At 27.3% G+C, this 17314-nt stretch overlaps 1 protein-coding gene across 1 annotated transcript; it reads left to right on the top strand.

The window, feature by feature from the left end:
• The first annotated feature begins 3690 nt into the window (after positions 1-3690).
• On the top strand, positions 3691-15177 carry LOC100161454 (non-specific lipid-transfer protein). Its single transcript, XM_001946065.5, has 9 exons — positions 3691-3900; positions 9860-9989; positions 10067-10260; positions 10325-10515; positions 11255-11492; positions 11569-11824; positions 13887-14040; positions 14111-14340; positions 14676-15177. Exons 1-9 carry the CDS (start codon positions 3856-3858, stop codon positions 14864-14866), a joined length of 1629 nt encoding a protein of 542 aa, XP_001946100.1. The 5' UTR covers positions 3691-3855; the 3' UTR covers positions 14867-15177.
• The last annotated feature ends 2137 nt before the right edge of the window (positions 15178-17314 follow it).

The following is a 17314-nucleotide window of genomic DNA, read 5'->3' as shown; positions in this document are numbered from 1 at the left end:
TTATTGGTTTTTGATGTAACTTTAAAACGAATGACTGTAGATACATGAAATTTTCACTGATTGTTTATATTTCCATTTTCTATACATGATAAAATTTTCATAATATTTTGATTTGTTTTGAGCTGTTTACGGACAATTTCAGTTTCCAATTTAATTAGTTTTTTTTTCTATGAATGTCAATAAAACTTTATTTGTTGAGTAAAAATACTTGAAAATTTAATACAAGGCTCCTACTATATTGTTATAATAACATTTGAAAAATATTAAAAATCCTTAGTCACAGTTTTTTTTTTATTATCATTTACAGTTCAAAAATTGACAAAATATGGAAAAATCACGAAAATTACCTAATTATTTTGAGTTTATAATTCGTAAACATTTTTCTTTTTAGAACTAAGATTTTCAAATGTAATACAAGATTCCTTATAGGATAATCTACCTTTATCAAAAAAAAAAATGTCCATAAGAAACTCAAATTAAATTTTTATGAGCGTTTGAAATTCATATTTTTACAACATTTGGTATTCACTCGATTTCTTACGTAACGATTTTGTTATTTTGTTGTAATTAAAAAACGAATGACTGTAGAAACATGAAAATTTCACTGCATGTTTATATTAGCATTTTATATATACGATAAAATTTTGAAAATAATTTGACTCTTTTTGAGCTGTTTACGGACAATGTAAGTTTTCAATTTTTTTAGTTTTTTTTTTCTATAAATATCAATAAAGTTTTATCTATTGGGCCAAAAAGTGTAAAAAATTAATACAGGGCTCCTGATACATTGTTACAATAGCAGTTGTAAAATATTAAAAATACATGTGCACAATTTTTTTTTATAAGCATTTGAAGTTAAAATCTTGAAACAATTTATGAAATTTAAAATTGAATAATTATTTTGTAGTTAAAAATTTATAAAATGTTCAACTTTTATATCTAAGGATTGAAAATTTAAAACAAGATTCCACGTAAATATTTAATTCTGTTACCGAAAATTTTAAGAAATACATAAGCACAGTTTATATTTATACTCATTTTAAGTTCAAATTTGGACGAAATTACATATTAAAAAACCTGGAATAACTTTTTTAGTTATTTTGTTGTGATTGTATAATATTAGTTGTGGGTACTTGAAACTTCTAAAGTATACTATTATATATCTATGATAGTATCATGGTTTGTTGTTGATGTATAACGCGTTACCTAATGGATATTGATGATTAATTTGGAATTTATTATTAATACCTATTATAGGTAATTTTTTTTTCAATACTATAGATAAGTATACTTATAATAGGTATGTCTAATACCTAGACTGACAAACCGTCTCCGCTCAGAATCGTTTGTCTTATACAGTGATATTATATCATTGAATTCAAATTTAATACTATCCATTATACAGTGACCCACTATTGTAACCTACTGTACAGCAGAGCGACATCCACTTACCCACTTTTTTTGTATCTGTGTACACTATAAACAGTCGAAATAATGCTTCAACTATTAACTTCAGTAACTTTTCCGTGTTGAAAGTTAATTTAGTTGGTGCACTCCGGTATTCAACATATGAAATTTTCTTTTAGTTTTCAAAACCATCGGGAAAAACATTTTCATTCAAAATTGGTTTTTGATATAACTCTAAAAAAAGTACCGAAGAATGAAGATACATGACATTTTCATTGAATGTTTATATTAGCATTTTCTATACACCATACAATTTTCAAAATATTTTAATTCATGTATAGTTTTTTTTAAATTAATGTCGATAAAAAGTGTTTGCACGGCCAATAAACTTGAAAATTTAATACAATGCTCCTAAATTAAATTTTTATGTTTAAAAATTGGATATTCACTTGATTTCTCCTGAAGTGATTTTCTTATTTTGTTAATAGATACCAACTTTCAAATTTTTTATAAAATATTCTTTTACACTATGAATCTGCTGAACTGATTTTAATGTTGTACATTAATAATGGGACTCTAGCGTGTCATGTTTTAAGGAATGATATTTAGGAAATTCACACGACATATGAACATTTGAGCTGTCTATGTGTGAGTAGTAAATTATCATTAGTGTGTGTTTCCGACTTTCAGAGAATCGCTGTAATAATGCCACGTCAGGCAACCGCCGCCGGATGTAACTCTTGCATATTACGCACATGTCAATACTTCGCGAAAAATATTATATTCTTGCTTGTATAATTATTAACTATAAAAATTTCTAAAAGTGGTAGTAAATTAAACAAACTTCCTGAAGTTTGATTATAATTTAAAAAATGGTTGAATTTATAAGCTTCTAGAACATGCTCTTAATAGGAATCGCTTTTTTGATTTAAAATCAGATGTGCCCAAAATAAATACAAAATATCTAATGAAATTATTTCATGGGATTTTTAAACAAAATCGTTATTTTAAGTTCCTTTAAAATTGAAAATTGAAAATCGACTTCCTAAAAAGCCTAGATATTTTGTCAAAGAGTTCATACATACATAAAAAATGAAAATCCGAAATTCCAAAGTACCTATGTGTCGTATGTGTAATACTGTAATTTACCACCGCTGAACAGGTTCGTATACCTATCCTTTTACAAATTATAACATTTTACTTAACAATCTTACCAATATCATATCTAAAAGTCCCCCTCCGGTCTCCAGTTTTGATGAAGTTATGTTGAGAATATATTAAAGAAAGATTTTAACATAAAAAAAAATTTTTAAAAGCAACTAAATTACGCTAAACTAAATTAGGTATACCTAGCCACCTAACCACCTAGGTCGTCGATATACATATATAGTTAAGTATCTATATAGGCCAATGCCCTTATTAAACAACTTACTTAGGTACTAACATTTAATCTGATTTCTTGAATACCTATTATACAATATTTTCTATCTAAATTCAGTCAAGTAGAAGTGACAATATCACATTAAATCATAGTCGTATACTAGGTACCTAATAGTAGTTGAAAATAATTAAATTAATGATAAACATATTAAAGCTACCTGCTACATTATGTTTCGACTGTATTATAAATTCAAATCTAAAAGTAGGCGCATGCGAAAACTCAATTCTCAATTCTACGATCAATATATATACATGCATAAACTGACCTTAACAAAAATATAAACAAATCGGAAAAATATTTCAGAACCAGAAATTCTTCAAGATTTAGCGAGAAAACCTAGTAATCTTAAACTACATCCCCACCCACCGGAAAACACCAATCCTAAAAATTGACTACTTCTAGTGTGAAACGAACGCTCTGTATACATTGTAATCTGTCACGGTAAAGGTGCGCGATGCATATTCTATATTAAATGAATTGTTTACCGATGACATATTGTTTATTTATTAACCGAATACCTAGGTAGAAATAATAGGTAGAAAAACAAATTTATCACCGAAAATATTCGACCTACGTCCGGATTTTTTACGAAACGCTTTCCACGCTTGTACAATGTACATAATATTATTAAATATTTTGTAGTGTTGTGCTGATGTACTACGATTCTACTGAGCGGCGAGCGCTGACGTCAGCGAACGCCGTCGAAGGTCGGTTTAGTGGGCGACCTTAAAAAACAATTCCATAATAATATTTCCATGTCGTCGATGCACGCGTGTGTGATAAGTGATAACAATTTCGCTGATAAAGACGTGTTCATCAAACTGCTGACGATGTGATAGTGTGATGCCGCGGCGCTTCAGCCTTCAGTCGCCAGTCATTGCTGCCGCCGACGTCGGTCGCTGAGTTTGCCGTCCATTTGTTTTATGAAACATTTTTATTTCCCTTTCAATTCATCCGTTTTTTGTTGATTATTTTACCTTTACGCGTCTCTCAATCGCCAAACAAAAATGTCCAAGCCCAAGGTGTACGTCGTCGGAGTCGGAATGACCAAGGTAACCAAGGAATTATGTACCTACCTACTGTCGACTTAAAAATATGTCGTCCGACCTATTTATTCGAAGGGTACAAACAATGCATCAAGTCGGTGGCACTGTGTCGTGCTTTTCTTAATGCGGCGTGTCGGGAGAAAAAAAGATTATGCTTTCATTTTCACTTCCTGTTTGTATTTCTCGATGGGCCTTTCTCTTCTCTGTGTTCCACTTACTGCTTATTACGTAACTCTGAAAATGTCGCACACTAGTATAATAGTTCTTTGTCGTTCCTAAATTAGCAGTTGTAGCTGCTGCTGTAGCCAGGGCGAGTCATTAATCTATGGACATTTTGATCATGACCATTATGTCATTGGTTTTGGATTTTTTTTTCAATACCAATACTGCAGCTTATGACGTCTAAGGTGTCTGAAAAACTTTTTATCTGCTTTAAATAAATTGCTATTATTATGCGTGTTCATTATAATATCATATACCTAGGCTCGGGTGGTGTGAAAGTTTTGCTCATATCTATATAATAAGCATGTGTATAAAGTGACACTCACCTTAAAAGGTCTAAAGCAGGTCTATAAGTATTAAGTTATGAAGAAATATTTACAAAATATTTTTTTTACAAAATTATACTCGGAAACATGTTGATTTAATATATTAATATTCCCAAAGGAACTTTTGCCGGCCAGTTCTTATGTCTGGTATATCTATGTATATTTGATATGGTACATGCGGCCCACGACTCAATTTTTTTTTGCTCGCTGCTACCAATATTAATGGACAATTAATAGTAAAAAATAAATAAATATAAAAAAATGTTTATTTAATTTTAGTTTGAAGAGGTATAAATGAGGTATACTGTATCTACATTATGTTACTTTCCTGTATTAAATTAATAAGTAAATTTAATTCATTCTTATGTACTGCCTGCATAGTAAACTGTTATAATATAATATTAAATGTATATTTAACTTAGGTAATATTTTGAGTTAGACCATAGTCAGACTTGGGGTTAGTATTTCAAATAATTTTAAAAAAACTGTTCCTTCCTTAAAATGTTTTATGCTTTGTTCTGAATACTTTATAACTTTATTATAGGGCTTAGCACTCCTATCATTTATTCGGGTTTTGGGTGCTGGATGTATTCGGGTGTTCAAAAATTTGGGTTTTCAAACCGCTATTATTCGGGTTAGGTAATATTGTTTAATTACGGGGTGGAGTAGTCTGGCAAAACATAAGCTTTTGATGACCCTCTCCCCTCCCAAAAAAAAAAAATGATTTATGCAATGACTTATTATGTTATGTATAGTGAAATATATATTTTTAACATGAATTCGCAACATTTGTTTTAGACCTAACTCAGTTTATTAATGTACAGTAGTTACATTTTTCTAAGAAACTACAAGAACTAAGACAATGGGAAATTAATTAGGGGCCTATTCATTTTAATGGATATTATTTTCAAGAAAATAATTATCGAATTTATCTACCCATGATTAATTGTAAGATTGTACCTGCTAATTTATTATTATTTTTAACAACTAACTACAGAATTGAACTCACTACAAGATATACATACAAAATTATATATCATATGAAGAGTTTTTAAAAAACAAAATTATTCGGGTTAACCCAAATGGTTTATTAATGAGTGGTAATGAGTTATATGGGTTTCGGGTGTTTGATTTTTTAAGGGTGTTTAAGGGTCAGGTTAATTCGGGTGCAAAGCCCGGCTTTATTATTTTTGGACTTATAGTACGTATTTAAATAAAATATATTTTAACATTGACTATAATTTAAAATATTTCTAAAGTCAAGCATCATTTTTAATGTCTAAAAAAATATTTTAAAAGTATATAGAATACTTTGAATGGAGTACTATTTTGATAAAGTATTCAAATACATGTTCGGCATACTATTTTTCATAAGTAGTATTTATTCCAAATACTTTTTAAAAGTATTTTATCCAAGTCTGGTGGTGGTTATATATTGTAATTCCTGTAGGGAAATGAATGTGAATTTACAATCTTTTATGATACCTATATTTTAATTTGTTCATAATCACTAGCAGATTATTGATTAAAATATTGATTATTCCACTTTCTATCAAATTATTATCATTAACCAATTGCCAATAGGTGTTACTATTAATATCAAAAAAATTAACATGTTGATTTGAAGGATTAGAGTTTAGTACTTAGTCTATAATGAAGTAAATACATCAAAAAACATATAAATATTAATTTAGTATTTTTGGGTTGCATACAAATTTGATTCATATCATAATGATACACTAAACTGTAATAAATCAATAATGGGTTACTAAATTATCTTGATTTTCAATATTGAATGTTTAGTGGTTGTCTATGCAGTCCAGCATTGGTGACTTAAGATATGTGAACTTTACAACTATACATATTTTTTCCTATTTGAATGTAACTTATATTGTCTTTTATAGTTTTATTTAGTATTTGTTTTATTATGTAACTGAAGCACTATTAATTTGCTATTAACATTCAAGACATTAATATTTTTCAATACTTGATAAACTAAAGTTGTATAATCTAAAAATGTATTTTAGTTCAAAGCTTTGATTAAAAATTTGTTTACTTACTTCAAATTATGTTTGGTAATAGATTTCAATTTATTTGAAGTATTTTTATTGCAACAATAATGTTTTTTGATTTGTGTAGATGATATGACATGAATCTATCTAATAACAAAGGTAAATTGATAATTGTGTAGTATTGTTGTAAATTCAGATAATGATCTATTTTGTTACATACTCTATACAATTTGTATTATTCTATGTATGATAAAATGAAATTGATAAAAAAAAATACCTATATTAAAAAATGTTTGTTAGTACCAAAATATATAGGTACATAATATTAAACGCAATCATATAATTATGAAGTACAAAATCCGTAAAATGCAACCATTAGAATTATTTGTATGGCATCTAAGACAATTCTAAGTCATAGAAATTTATTTTATGTTCATAAATTTATCTCCATTCTACATATATAGGTAGTGATCAGCTATGGTTTCCAGATATTATGATTTTTTTTTTTTTCATTAAAGAAATTAATTTATTATTATAAATTATATATAGCTCAAAAGAACAAAGTTTACAATAATATAATAAGATGAATCTATCTACCACCTGTAAACAAGCGTGTGATGATGGTAGAGAGTTACAAAATCTAGTAATTAATATAATAATTGATAAAAAAAATGTAAATAAATAAACAAATACATAAATTATAGCATACATAAAACACTAGTCTAAATGAGTGTTTAACCAGTTGACAATCAATTTTTTGAGATTCAACTTTTTAAGATTTCTGGAGTTAGCGTATATACTTATTTTAATATTAATTGGCAGTGAGTTGAAATACGTAGGACTAAGATAATTAACAAATTTTTGCCCGAATGATTTTTTAGTATAAGGTATTTTAGCATCGTATGTTCTATTTTCTCTTTTATCATACATGTTAACTACGTCCACCCATAGATTATAATTTTTAATTATGAAAAATATAGCTATTTTTTTGTAAAGTATAAGGTATTTTAGCATCATATGCTCTATTTTCTCTTTATCATACATGTTAACTACGTCCACCCATTGATTATAATTTTTAATTATGAAAAATAAAGCTATTTTTTTGTAAAATTTTTCTAATGGTAAAACATTGAATAGTTTAAAATTTTCTATTGTTGATCCTTCTAGGCATATCTTACTCAGACAGGTCCTAATTATTAATCTTTGTTGTATTATTAGTGGCTGTAGTGCGTTTTTAGCTGTACCTCCCCAGACCAACAGGCTGTATTGTAATATTGCTTGATATAAGCAAGATAAATTATTCTTAAAGTATGAACTGGTAAAAAATTTCTTAATTTATAAAATTTGAAAGACACTGTTCGTAGCCATGACACAATATTACTCATGTGTAGATTCCATCTTAAGTTATTATCGATTATTAATCCTAGATATCTAGTACACGACACTCTAAAAATACTTTGACAATTTAACTCACCACAAGGTTCATCCCCACAATTGTGTATTTTTAAATTATCAAAATTATTTTAATCCTTAAGAATAGAGAAATTAATAAAATTTGTTTTTTTATAATTAATTGTAAGTCTTCTTTGATTCAAGAACCTAATACTTTTTCATTAAAAAACGTATCAAAAGATTCAGTTGTATTTGGTTCATCATAATGAAAGTTTGATTTATTTATCAAGCCTCCAAGGTTACTCCCAATGGTTGTAAAATACTTATTAAAAATATTGGAAACCTTAATTAATTGGGTTTACAGATGAATTGATATTTTCATTACCAAATAATATTGAATGTATTTCCGCATCATTTTTAATTTTGCAATTTGTATTAGCTACATCATTAATCAGTTTAAATGTTAATTTTGGGCTATATGAAACCTCTTTGAATTTATTTATGTTATGATTGTTTTTTGCTAATCTTAACATTTTTGAAAATGTATTTTTATAAAGTATGTAGTGTGCACGTAGTTTGTGATTACTTGGGTGTTTAAGAACTTTTAAGGATAGTTTTTGTTTATTACATAGAGAGCAAAGCAAGCCAGGTGTCATCCATTCTTTTAGACATTTGTTATTTGAATTGGCAGTTTTAGTTATTGAGGTCATACTTATAACACTATCAACCTTATTATTAATAAAAACATTATAGCATTCATTAACATTATTATTAATATACACTCCATTACAATTTTCTTTTTTTAATATTTCATTCAGATCGCTGTAATTTATTGTCTTATATATGTTATTACTTTTTTGTTGATTCTGATTATCAATTTGAATACCTATAACTGTTGAGAAATGGTCCGTAATACTGGTTTGAATCACACCAACCTCAATATTATCGTTAACGTTAACGTTATTATTACTTTTGACAAAAATATGGTCTAAACAAGAATGTTTGCTTCCTAGCGGCGTTCTAGTAAACACATAATAAATGATTCGTATCCATATTCTGATATCTTATCAAGATATTCATTATTAGTGAAATTCGGACCCACAATGTTTATATTCATATCACCAATTATAATTTGATAGCCTTTATTATTTATTTCGTCTTTTAGAATGTTATCTAAAATGGGCAAAAATTTGTTGATATCACTTAAAGGGGACCTGTATACACATAAAATGGTAAATGGAGTATTATTTATTATAAAACTTAGTTTCATAAGATTAGCCACACCATGTTTGTATTCAATTAATTCTATGCATAATTGTGTTCTGGTGAATACAATTATACCATCATTTTGGTTTCTTTTAACACTCGAGAAAAACAGTCTATATCCAGGAATCTTAAAATTACAGTATTCTACATTATGCCGGGTTTCAGTTAATATTATTACATCTAATTTACAGCAGTTAATATCACTGTTAAGAAACAATAAAAATTCATTAAAATGAGCATTAATTCTCCTAACACTTATAAACTTACCATTTAATGATTGTTTAACATATTTACAAATATTGTATTGTGACAAAGAAAACAATACAAATATGGTGTGATTAACTGCTTAAGCTTGTATTCTGACCTTAGATCATATACAATGTATATGATCTAAGATTCTGATAGTCATAAATAACTTCTATGCATAAGTTCTTATCAGATGCCATTGATAACTGTAAATAATATACTGTGTAGGACTTAATACATTTTTTATATTCTACGTATTTTTTTTTTTTTTGGTGTTGGTTGTATTTAGTTGGTAATATTTATATATTTTTGAACTATTTATTTATAAAAAATTGAATATTTCTGATCTGAAAAAAATAGTATTCTAATATAATGTATTTTATAAAGATTATTATACCCTTTGTTAAATGTATGGTATTTTAAAATGTACATCTATAAAATAGTCTTAACATGTTTATGATTAAAACTGTTTTCTTAATAATACATTTTATAATGTTTTAGTTTGAAAAACCTGGTCGTAGAGATGATTTTGATTACCCACAAATGGCAGTTGAATCTGTTACTAAAGCTCTACAAGATGCAAAAATCAGCATTCAGGAAGTGGATCAAGCTTGTGTCGGATATGTGTATGGTAATAATAATTAGAATAAATAATTTATGTAGATTATATAATACCTTTAATAATATATTATTATAACCATATTTTAGGTGATTCTACTTGTGGACAAAGAGCTTTATATGAAGTAGGAATGACTGGAATACCTATTTATAATGTCAATAATAATTGTTCAACTGGATCTACAGCCCTATATCTGGGTAAACAAATAATTGAATCTCAAAATGCACAATGTGTATTAGTACTTGGTTTTGAAAAAATGGAATCTGGATCATTATCTGCCAAAGTAAAAAATTATAAATATTTATATTGAAAACTATTATGTGTAGGTAAATATAGATTTTTTTTAGTTTTTAGATCGAACAAATCCAATGGACAAACATGTGACACTAATGGGCGATTTAGTTGGTTTAGATGGAGCACCAATAACTGCACAACTTTTTGGAAATGCAGCTTTGGAATATATGAATAAAAATGGAATAAAGCCTGAAACACTTGCTAAAATTGCTCATAAAAACCACAAACATTCAGTTAACAATCCGTTAGTACATTTTTCTAAAAACCTAATCACAAAAAAAATTTACTGCACAATAAATTATATAAAAATATTAAATTTTTATGAATTTATTATGATTATTATAAATTAATTTATTCTATTAATTATTCAGATAAAAATTATATTAATTACTCATCTATAGGGTTTTTCATTAAGAACACCGGATTTAATCTCATTATTATAAGTAGAATAAATTGTTTAAAATAAAAAAAATGTCATGAACGTGTAGTACACATTCTCCGATTTACGTATGAAATATAACATTAGACATAATATGTCCGCTTTGGTTACGCTAGCAAGCTTCAGTTCTGGTCACAAAATTGCCCATCGCCCATGGACAATTCAATTCTGGTATTTTAATGGAACACCCCGTAATACATATTTTTAATTTAATAGCAAAAAAATAGAAACCTTTTACATCAACAATATTTTAAGTAATTCAATATTTTTTCAAAAGATCGAAAATTAAATTTTTAATAAAATAGTGTAATATAAACCATCTTAAATTAAAAATATTAATATAATACAAATTTAATTTTTTATTCATATTTAATAATTATTACAAAAGTCAGTTTTATTTTGAAGTAATATTCATGTTAAATTTATTGTCTATTAAATAATTGTATCAAACTATTTTATAAAAATTGTCTGGTTCCCAGTTTTCATTGTATGAAATTCATATTAAATAAATAAATGAATTAGTGAAATGAAATTTAATTTTCAGATATTCTCAATTCCAAAAAGAGTATACATTAAATGAAATCCTTGAATCGCCTAAAGTATTTGGTCCATTAACAAAACTTCAATGTTGCCCAACGTCTGATGGATCTGCAGCAGCTATTCTAGCATCTGAACAATTTGTCATTAAAAATAACCTTCAGGATCAAGCAATTGAAATTGTTGGAATGGAGATGGCTACTGACCCACCAACCACATTCTCTGGTCAAACTTGTGTTCAAATAGTAAATCATAAATATTACATGTATATTATTGTAATTGTATTTAAAGTTAATTTATGTTTACGTATAATATTTGTAGGTAGGATATGACATGACCAAATTGGCAGCTGATAAATTGTTTAGTAAGACCACTATCAAGCCAGAAGATGTTAATGTTGTAGAACTACATGATTGTTTCTCTGCAAATGAATTAATTACATATGAAGCTTTGGGCCTTTGTAAACCAGGAAAAGCTGGAGAGTTTATTGAGTCTGGTTCAAATACCTATGGAGGACAAGTAGTTGTTAACCCAAGTGGTGGCTTAATTTCCAAAGGCCATCCTTTGGGTGCCACAGGTAATTATTTTCTAACAATCTAAATATATGGTTAAGTTATACAATCTTTTAACACCAGTTGTAAGTTTTGAATGAAGTATATTATGTCCAAAATAAAACTGTTAACACATTGAGTGCCGCGGTCGACGGGTAGTTTACAATTTGAATATGCATCTTTATGGTCTTCTTATTTACTTGTTTATCAGAGCAATTCTTCTGTTTTTATACTTGGTTATTCAGTAAAATGTCTATTTTTTAACAGTGTATTCGGATTTTATATTTGTTTATTTTTAGCAAAAAAATGGTTATTTTTCCCAAGAAATAATCCAGGGCAACGTCGACGCTACTACAATTGTTTATGTTTATCGTTATAGTTATTATATCTAAACATTATTCTTATAATATACAGTTGTATAGTTCATGGTATTATTTTACTTATATATAAACAAAAATAATACGAGGAACTTCCATAATAATATTATTTCGTTTTAATAATTATATATATTATTCATTGCTACAGGTATAAGATATTTGTAAATTTTATTGTTGGATATTAATTGTTCAAATACTAAATAATAAAAACAAGTAGTTATGTAGTGAAAAAACAACCACAATCCACTGGAGGACCATGTCAACACACAGACGGCCGACATAATTGCGGGACTGATTTCGCGCGGTGCCCGAGTATCCGCGCGACAAATATACGTGGCACTTAATGTGTTAACTAGGGAAATTACATGGGTGGTTTGCGATATTTTTTGACCTAGGAAATTTAAATCTAATGCCAAAAAACGTTGTTTTTATGTGTTAGGTTTTTTTTTGTTTTTTGGTTTATTATATAATTTTTATTTCACATTTGTTTTTAAATAATAGATGTAAAGTTATGAAATTAATTCATAACCTATAATTTCATAGTTAAATACATTAATTATTCAATGTTTAACATTTGAACAATTAATTAATATAATTATTTCCAAAGATTTACTTTTAAAATATCTGACACTTAATTGCTAAAAAAACCCCAAGTAACAAACTATAAATTTATATTTCATTAATATGTTTAAGTAGGAAACAGCACAATTTTTACACTTTGTTTTCTTCACAAGAATTTTTGAAAATAATTTCATCAATAATTACAATATCTTATTGAAAGTTTCCAAACTGAAAATTATAATTGTCGATATTATATGAATCAGGTTCTGACTTTTTAATTTTATTTGAAGTTAAGGTAAATTTTAATAGTTCTGCAATTTTTCAGTTGTTTAGATATAAAATTGATGCAAAGTCCTTTTTTTGGTGAATTTTAGGGCTTCAAAATCTCAACTGAACTCATCAGTCTATGTGAGGCTCTGATTTCATGACTTTAATTCTTATAATTAACCTAAACAGTTAGGTATCAATTTTTAATTTTTCTTATTAATTGTTTTGCAAATATCATAATGTTTTGGGTATTTATTCAATTTGAATATTAAAACTATTAAATCAAAAACCAATTATGTCACAATTAGAGTTTGATAAATGTTTGCCCTAAATTTCTTAGCATTCACATTAAGAGAATGTCAGCAAACTATTAGTTTTCTCTCTGGCCCACGCGCAACATAGACAAAACGCATTTACGCAAAATCATTTTTTCTATGCATTTAATTAATCTTAGAGTAAAGTCACCTATTACAAAAAAGATAGAGAATAATATTTTTGAAGGAATGACATATCGATTTTATGTTTTTTTATTATTTGACTTTGTATTCGACTTTCAAAATAAATAAAAAAAATGTTGTAAATTTAAATGATGTTTAAATTGTTTTGAGACAATATTTAGATAAATCGATATATCATTCCCTCAAAAGTATTATTCTCTATCTTTTTTGTCAGGAGTGACTTTACTCTAAGATTACTTAAACACATAGAAAACAATGATTTTGCGTAAATGCATTTTGTCTATGTTGCGTGTGAGCCAGAGAGAGAAAACAAATAGTGCACTGACAGCAATAGAATTTTGAGCTTATAAAATATATTTGTAGTAGTAGAATTAATGAAAATCGCCCTTTAACAAAAATCATTAATGTTTTATATAACTTTTCAGGAATTGCTCAGTGTAGTGAATTGTACTGGCAACTACTAGGTAAAGCTGGAAAAAGGCAAGTACCAGGTGCCAAAGTAGCTCTTCAACAAAACATTGGTTTGGGCGGTGCAGTCGTAGTAGCTCTGTACAAACAAGGATTTCCTAAGACTTCACAGTAAGCAAGCGCCTCCACAATTACTTCTAAGAAACAGAATTGATGTACATTTTTGATATTTATATAATAGAACACCGAAAACAGAAGTGGCTAAACCAACTACAGACAAAGATCCGACTGTTTTCAAAGTATTTAAAATTTTCAAAATTCTTGAAGAAGCCATGTTGGATGACAAGGAAAATATAATAGAAAAAGTTCGTGGTATATATTGTTTTAAAGTGACAAACACCCAGGGAAAAGAAGGCATGTGGATTATAGATGCAAAAAATGGAAAAGGCAGTATAACGTTTTATGGCACAGGTATTACAAAAATTGAATTTATTATCTATAATAGTGGGTATAACTGTAGTCAGCAAGCAAATAAAAATTAAGGATATGTACATAACATTGTAGTTTTAAAGGACTAACATTTTAAGTTTTATGAATTATTTGTATGACAATCAAATATGTATAAACAAATTGTGATATTAAATTGGTTATTTTTGAAATGATATATTATTTAATATGGTAATTAACTGTTACTAAAATTATAATTTTCTCTGAATATTTAAATATTTTTTAAATTGTACACAATTTTAATCAATCCTGTTATCAAACCTATTTAAAAAAATTATATATTGGCTTACTGTTCACAGGCAAACCAGACGTAACATTCACAATGAAAGATGAAGATGTCGTTGAACTGATATCTGGGAAATTAAATCCTCAAAAAGCATTTTTCCAAGGCAAAATTAAAATTCAAGGAAACATGGGTTTAGCATTAAAATTAGTTGACTTACAAAAACTCATGGGTCACAAAATAGCTGAATTACGATCAAAATTATAAATATGTTGTTATTAATTAACGCATATAATTTTAAAATGTTTTTATACAAATTGTATTGTGAAACCAATCAACTGATGGGTGGTGTGTAATTCATAAGATTATTATTTCATGAGGTTTAGGTTTAAATTTATATTTTAGTTGGTTTTTATTTTTTTTTAATTTTTATATGTGTTCTGTTAACGGTTATGTGTTGTATTGCATTCCATAAATTTCTTTATTTTTATTATTATTGTGATTGTAACTATTATTTGGTATTTGAAATTAATAAAGTCTGTGTTTTTTAATGGAAAACAATAAATGTACAATGCTATGACATGGTTTGCAGTAGTCTCAAGTATAAAGCACTTGCTACATTTTGCAAACGTTTGTTCTTATCAACCGCTACTTTGGGATACTAACTGCGTGGCTCAGTTGATTCTCCTACCTTACAATTTCATTGGAGAGATGGGAAAGGGTAGGAGGGTAATTATCCTTGTATGTGTACGTATGGACTGTAGGCAAACACAGTGACTTGGCTTGGTGACATTCTAATATTACACAGGTAACCAGGTCCATGATAAAAACCTCCAACCATTACGAGTGACTGTGTAAATCATCTTAGAATTTTGTTCTAATAAAATCTTATATCCATTATATATTAAATTTTACATTTGGTTTCCGTGTTTTTCTTCACGTCATACAAAACCAATTTTTACCAGACAACGGTCAACGACAATCAACGAAATGAACTTCAATAAAGTCTTTGTCAGCAATTAGATACTAGTAATATTTTTTATTTACTTGCTATTCAAAATTGTAATACATGAATAAATAATATTTTTGTCTTAATTATGTTTAATTAAATTATAGCAAAAAATAATAAAATTCATTAAATAAGTTAAAAGTAAATTAGTGTCCTGCATAGAATATTCTGTTAAGTACCATATTTTAATTACCTAATAGTTTTAATTTTCATCATATAGGTACCCTAAGCAAATATCAAAATGTCATTAAAATTTTTAATGGAATTTTTTTAAAAATGCATGATTAATATTGTATTTAATTCTGGGTAGACAAGTAACAGAACTAGTGGGTTAACTATGCCTGTTGAAAACTTAGTATTTAATTAATATGTAAATATGACTTCTGTAGTAGTTTAGGACTCAACCATGCCAAGAACATTTCAAAGTATAAGTAATAAATTAATGTCTAACATATTTAGTCAAAATTCTAACTTTAGACACACTTAAAAAATTATTGTCGATTTACGTTCAGCCTTCTTTTAAATGTCCACTACAGCATATAAAAAACCTTGTATTAGTTATATTACATTGTCTAGTGTTTTGACCGTCCAAATATTTTTTTATCAATAGTAATTTTAAAAAAAAACTAAGAAAAAACTAAATTTTCTTATCCTTATAATAATAGCTCAAAAATAGTCAAAAGATTTTGAAAATTTAACGGTGAATAGAAAATGATAATACAAACATCAGGAGAAAATTTACATCTTACACCAAAAAAACGAATTTTATCAAAAGCCGCCTAAAGCCGTGACACAGACGATAAAGTGTGCTTGAGTGCTTCTAATGTTGCCTATCTACGACTCCTTTTTCTACAGTTCATGGTGTCATACAGATGCAAAATAATATAATATTATACAATATAGTAAATACGTCTCATAAATCATAAAGTTATTGTGACTGCAGAAGTTTGTTTTACATTTCGTATCCAACTGTAAATTATAGTTCTGGCCCGTGTTACTCTCGACAAACTGCTTATACTATTCCAATACACATTCATCGTATTCATTTTTATAACGTATTACGAATATATATATATATATATATATATATGGTTTATTAATCATTTTATAGATTTATAGAATGCAAGCTACCTGGACAATATAATATTATTATATTAATGCATAACAAACCCTTGCTATATATTATAAGTATTTTATTGATAATGAGTTAACACGTATGAATATTTTTAAAACGATTAATCGATTTATTTTATCAACACCCTTACGTATTAAAGCTTAATAGCTATATTGTAAAATATTGAAATTTGCAAATAGTCAGCTTTAATTACTATGATATATACCTACGGCTTACGAGCGAAACCACATTTCAATAGTAGGTACTTACTTATAATTGTAGGTATATAGCAATGAATTCTGTAGCAAATTCATTTTTTCCTACTATGATAGATTTATAAGGTTTGGTATTACAAAGTTCCAAGCTCAATACTTTTAAAACTGAGATGGTAAATTTCTATATTTTTGATCTCGTGGTCCCTTTTATTTTATACGTGGACTCTCGGAATTATTTTTGTAATAATTTGTAATTTATTTTAAAATTCAAAGCGGCAATCAATGTGTGCCGCAACAATATTGATAAGTAACTAATTCGGAAAACGGCATTCAACAGAACAGTTATAACTTAAAAATAGAAACTAGATGGTTAATTA

The sequence above is a fragment of the Acyrthosiphon pisum genome, chromosome X (assembly GCF_005508785.2).
Source record: "Acyrthosiphon pisum isolate AL4f chromosome X, pea_aphid_22Mar2018_4r6ur, whole genome shotgun sequence".
Lineage (NCBI taxonomy): Eukaryota > Metazoa > Arthropoda > Insecta > Hemiptera > Aphididae > Acyrthosiphon > Acyrthosiphon pisum.
Note: the sequence above shows the minus strand (reverse complement) of the source record. Positions and strands in the feature narration are given on the sequence as shown.

Coding starts and splice junctions, on each gene's coding strand:
- LOC100161454 (XM_001946065.5), top strand. CDS start 3,856: ATGTCCAAGCCCAAGGTGTACGTCGTCGGAGTCGGAATGACCAAG. Junction 9,990..10,066: donor TTGTGTCGGATATGTGTATG/GTAATAATAATT, acceptor ACCATATTTTAG/GTGATTCTACTTGTGGACAA. Junction 11,493..11,568: donor GTCAAACTTGTGTTCAAATA/GTAAATCATAAA, acceptor TAATATTTGTAG/GTAGGATATGACATGACCAA.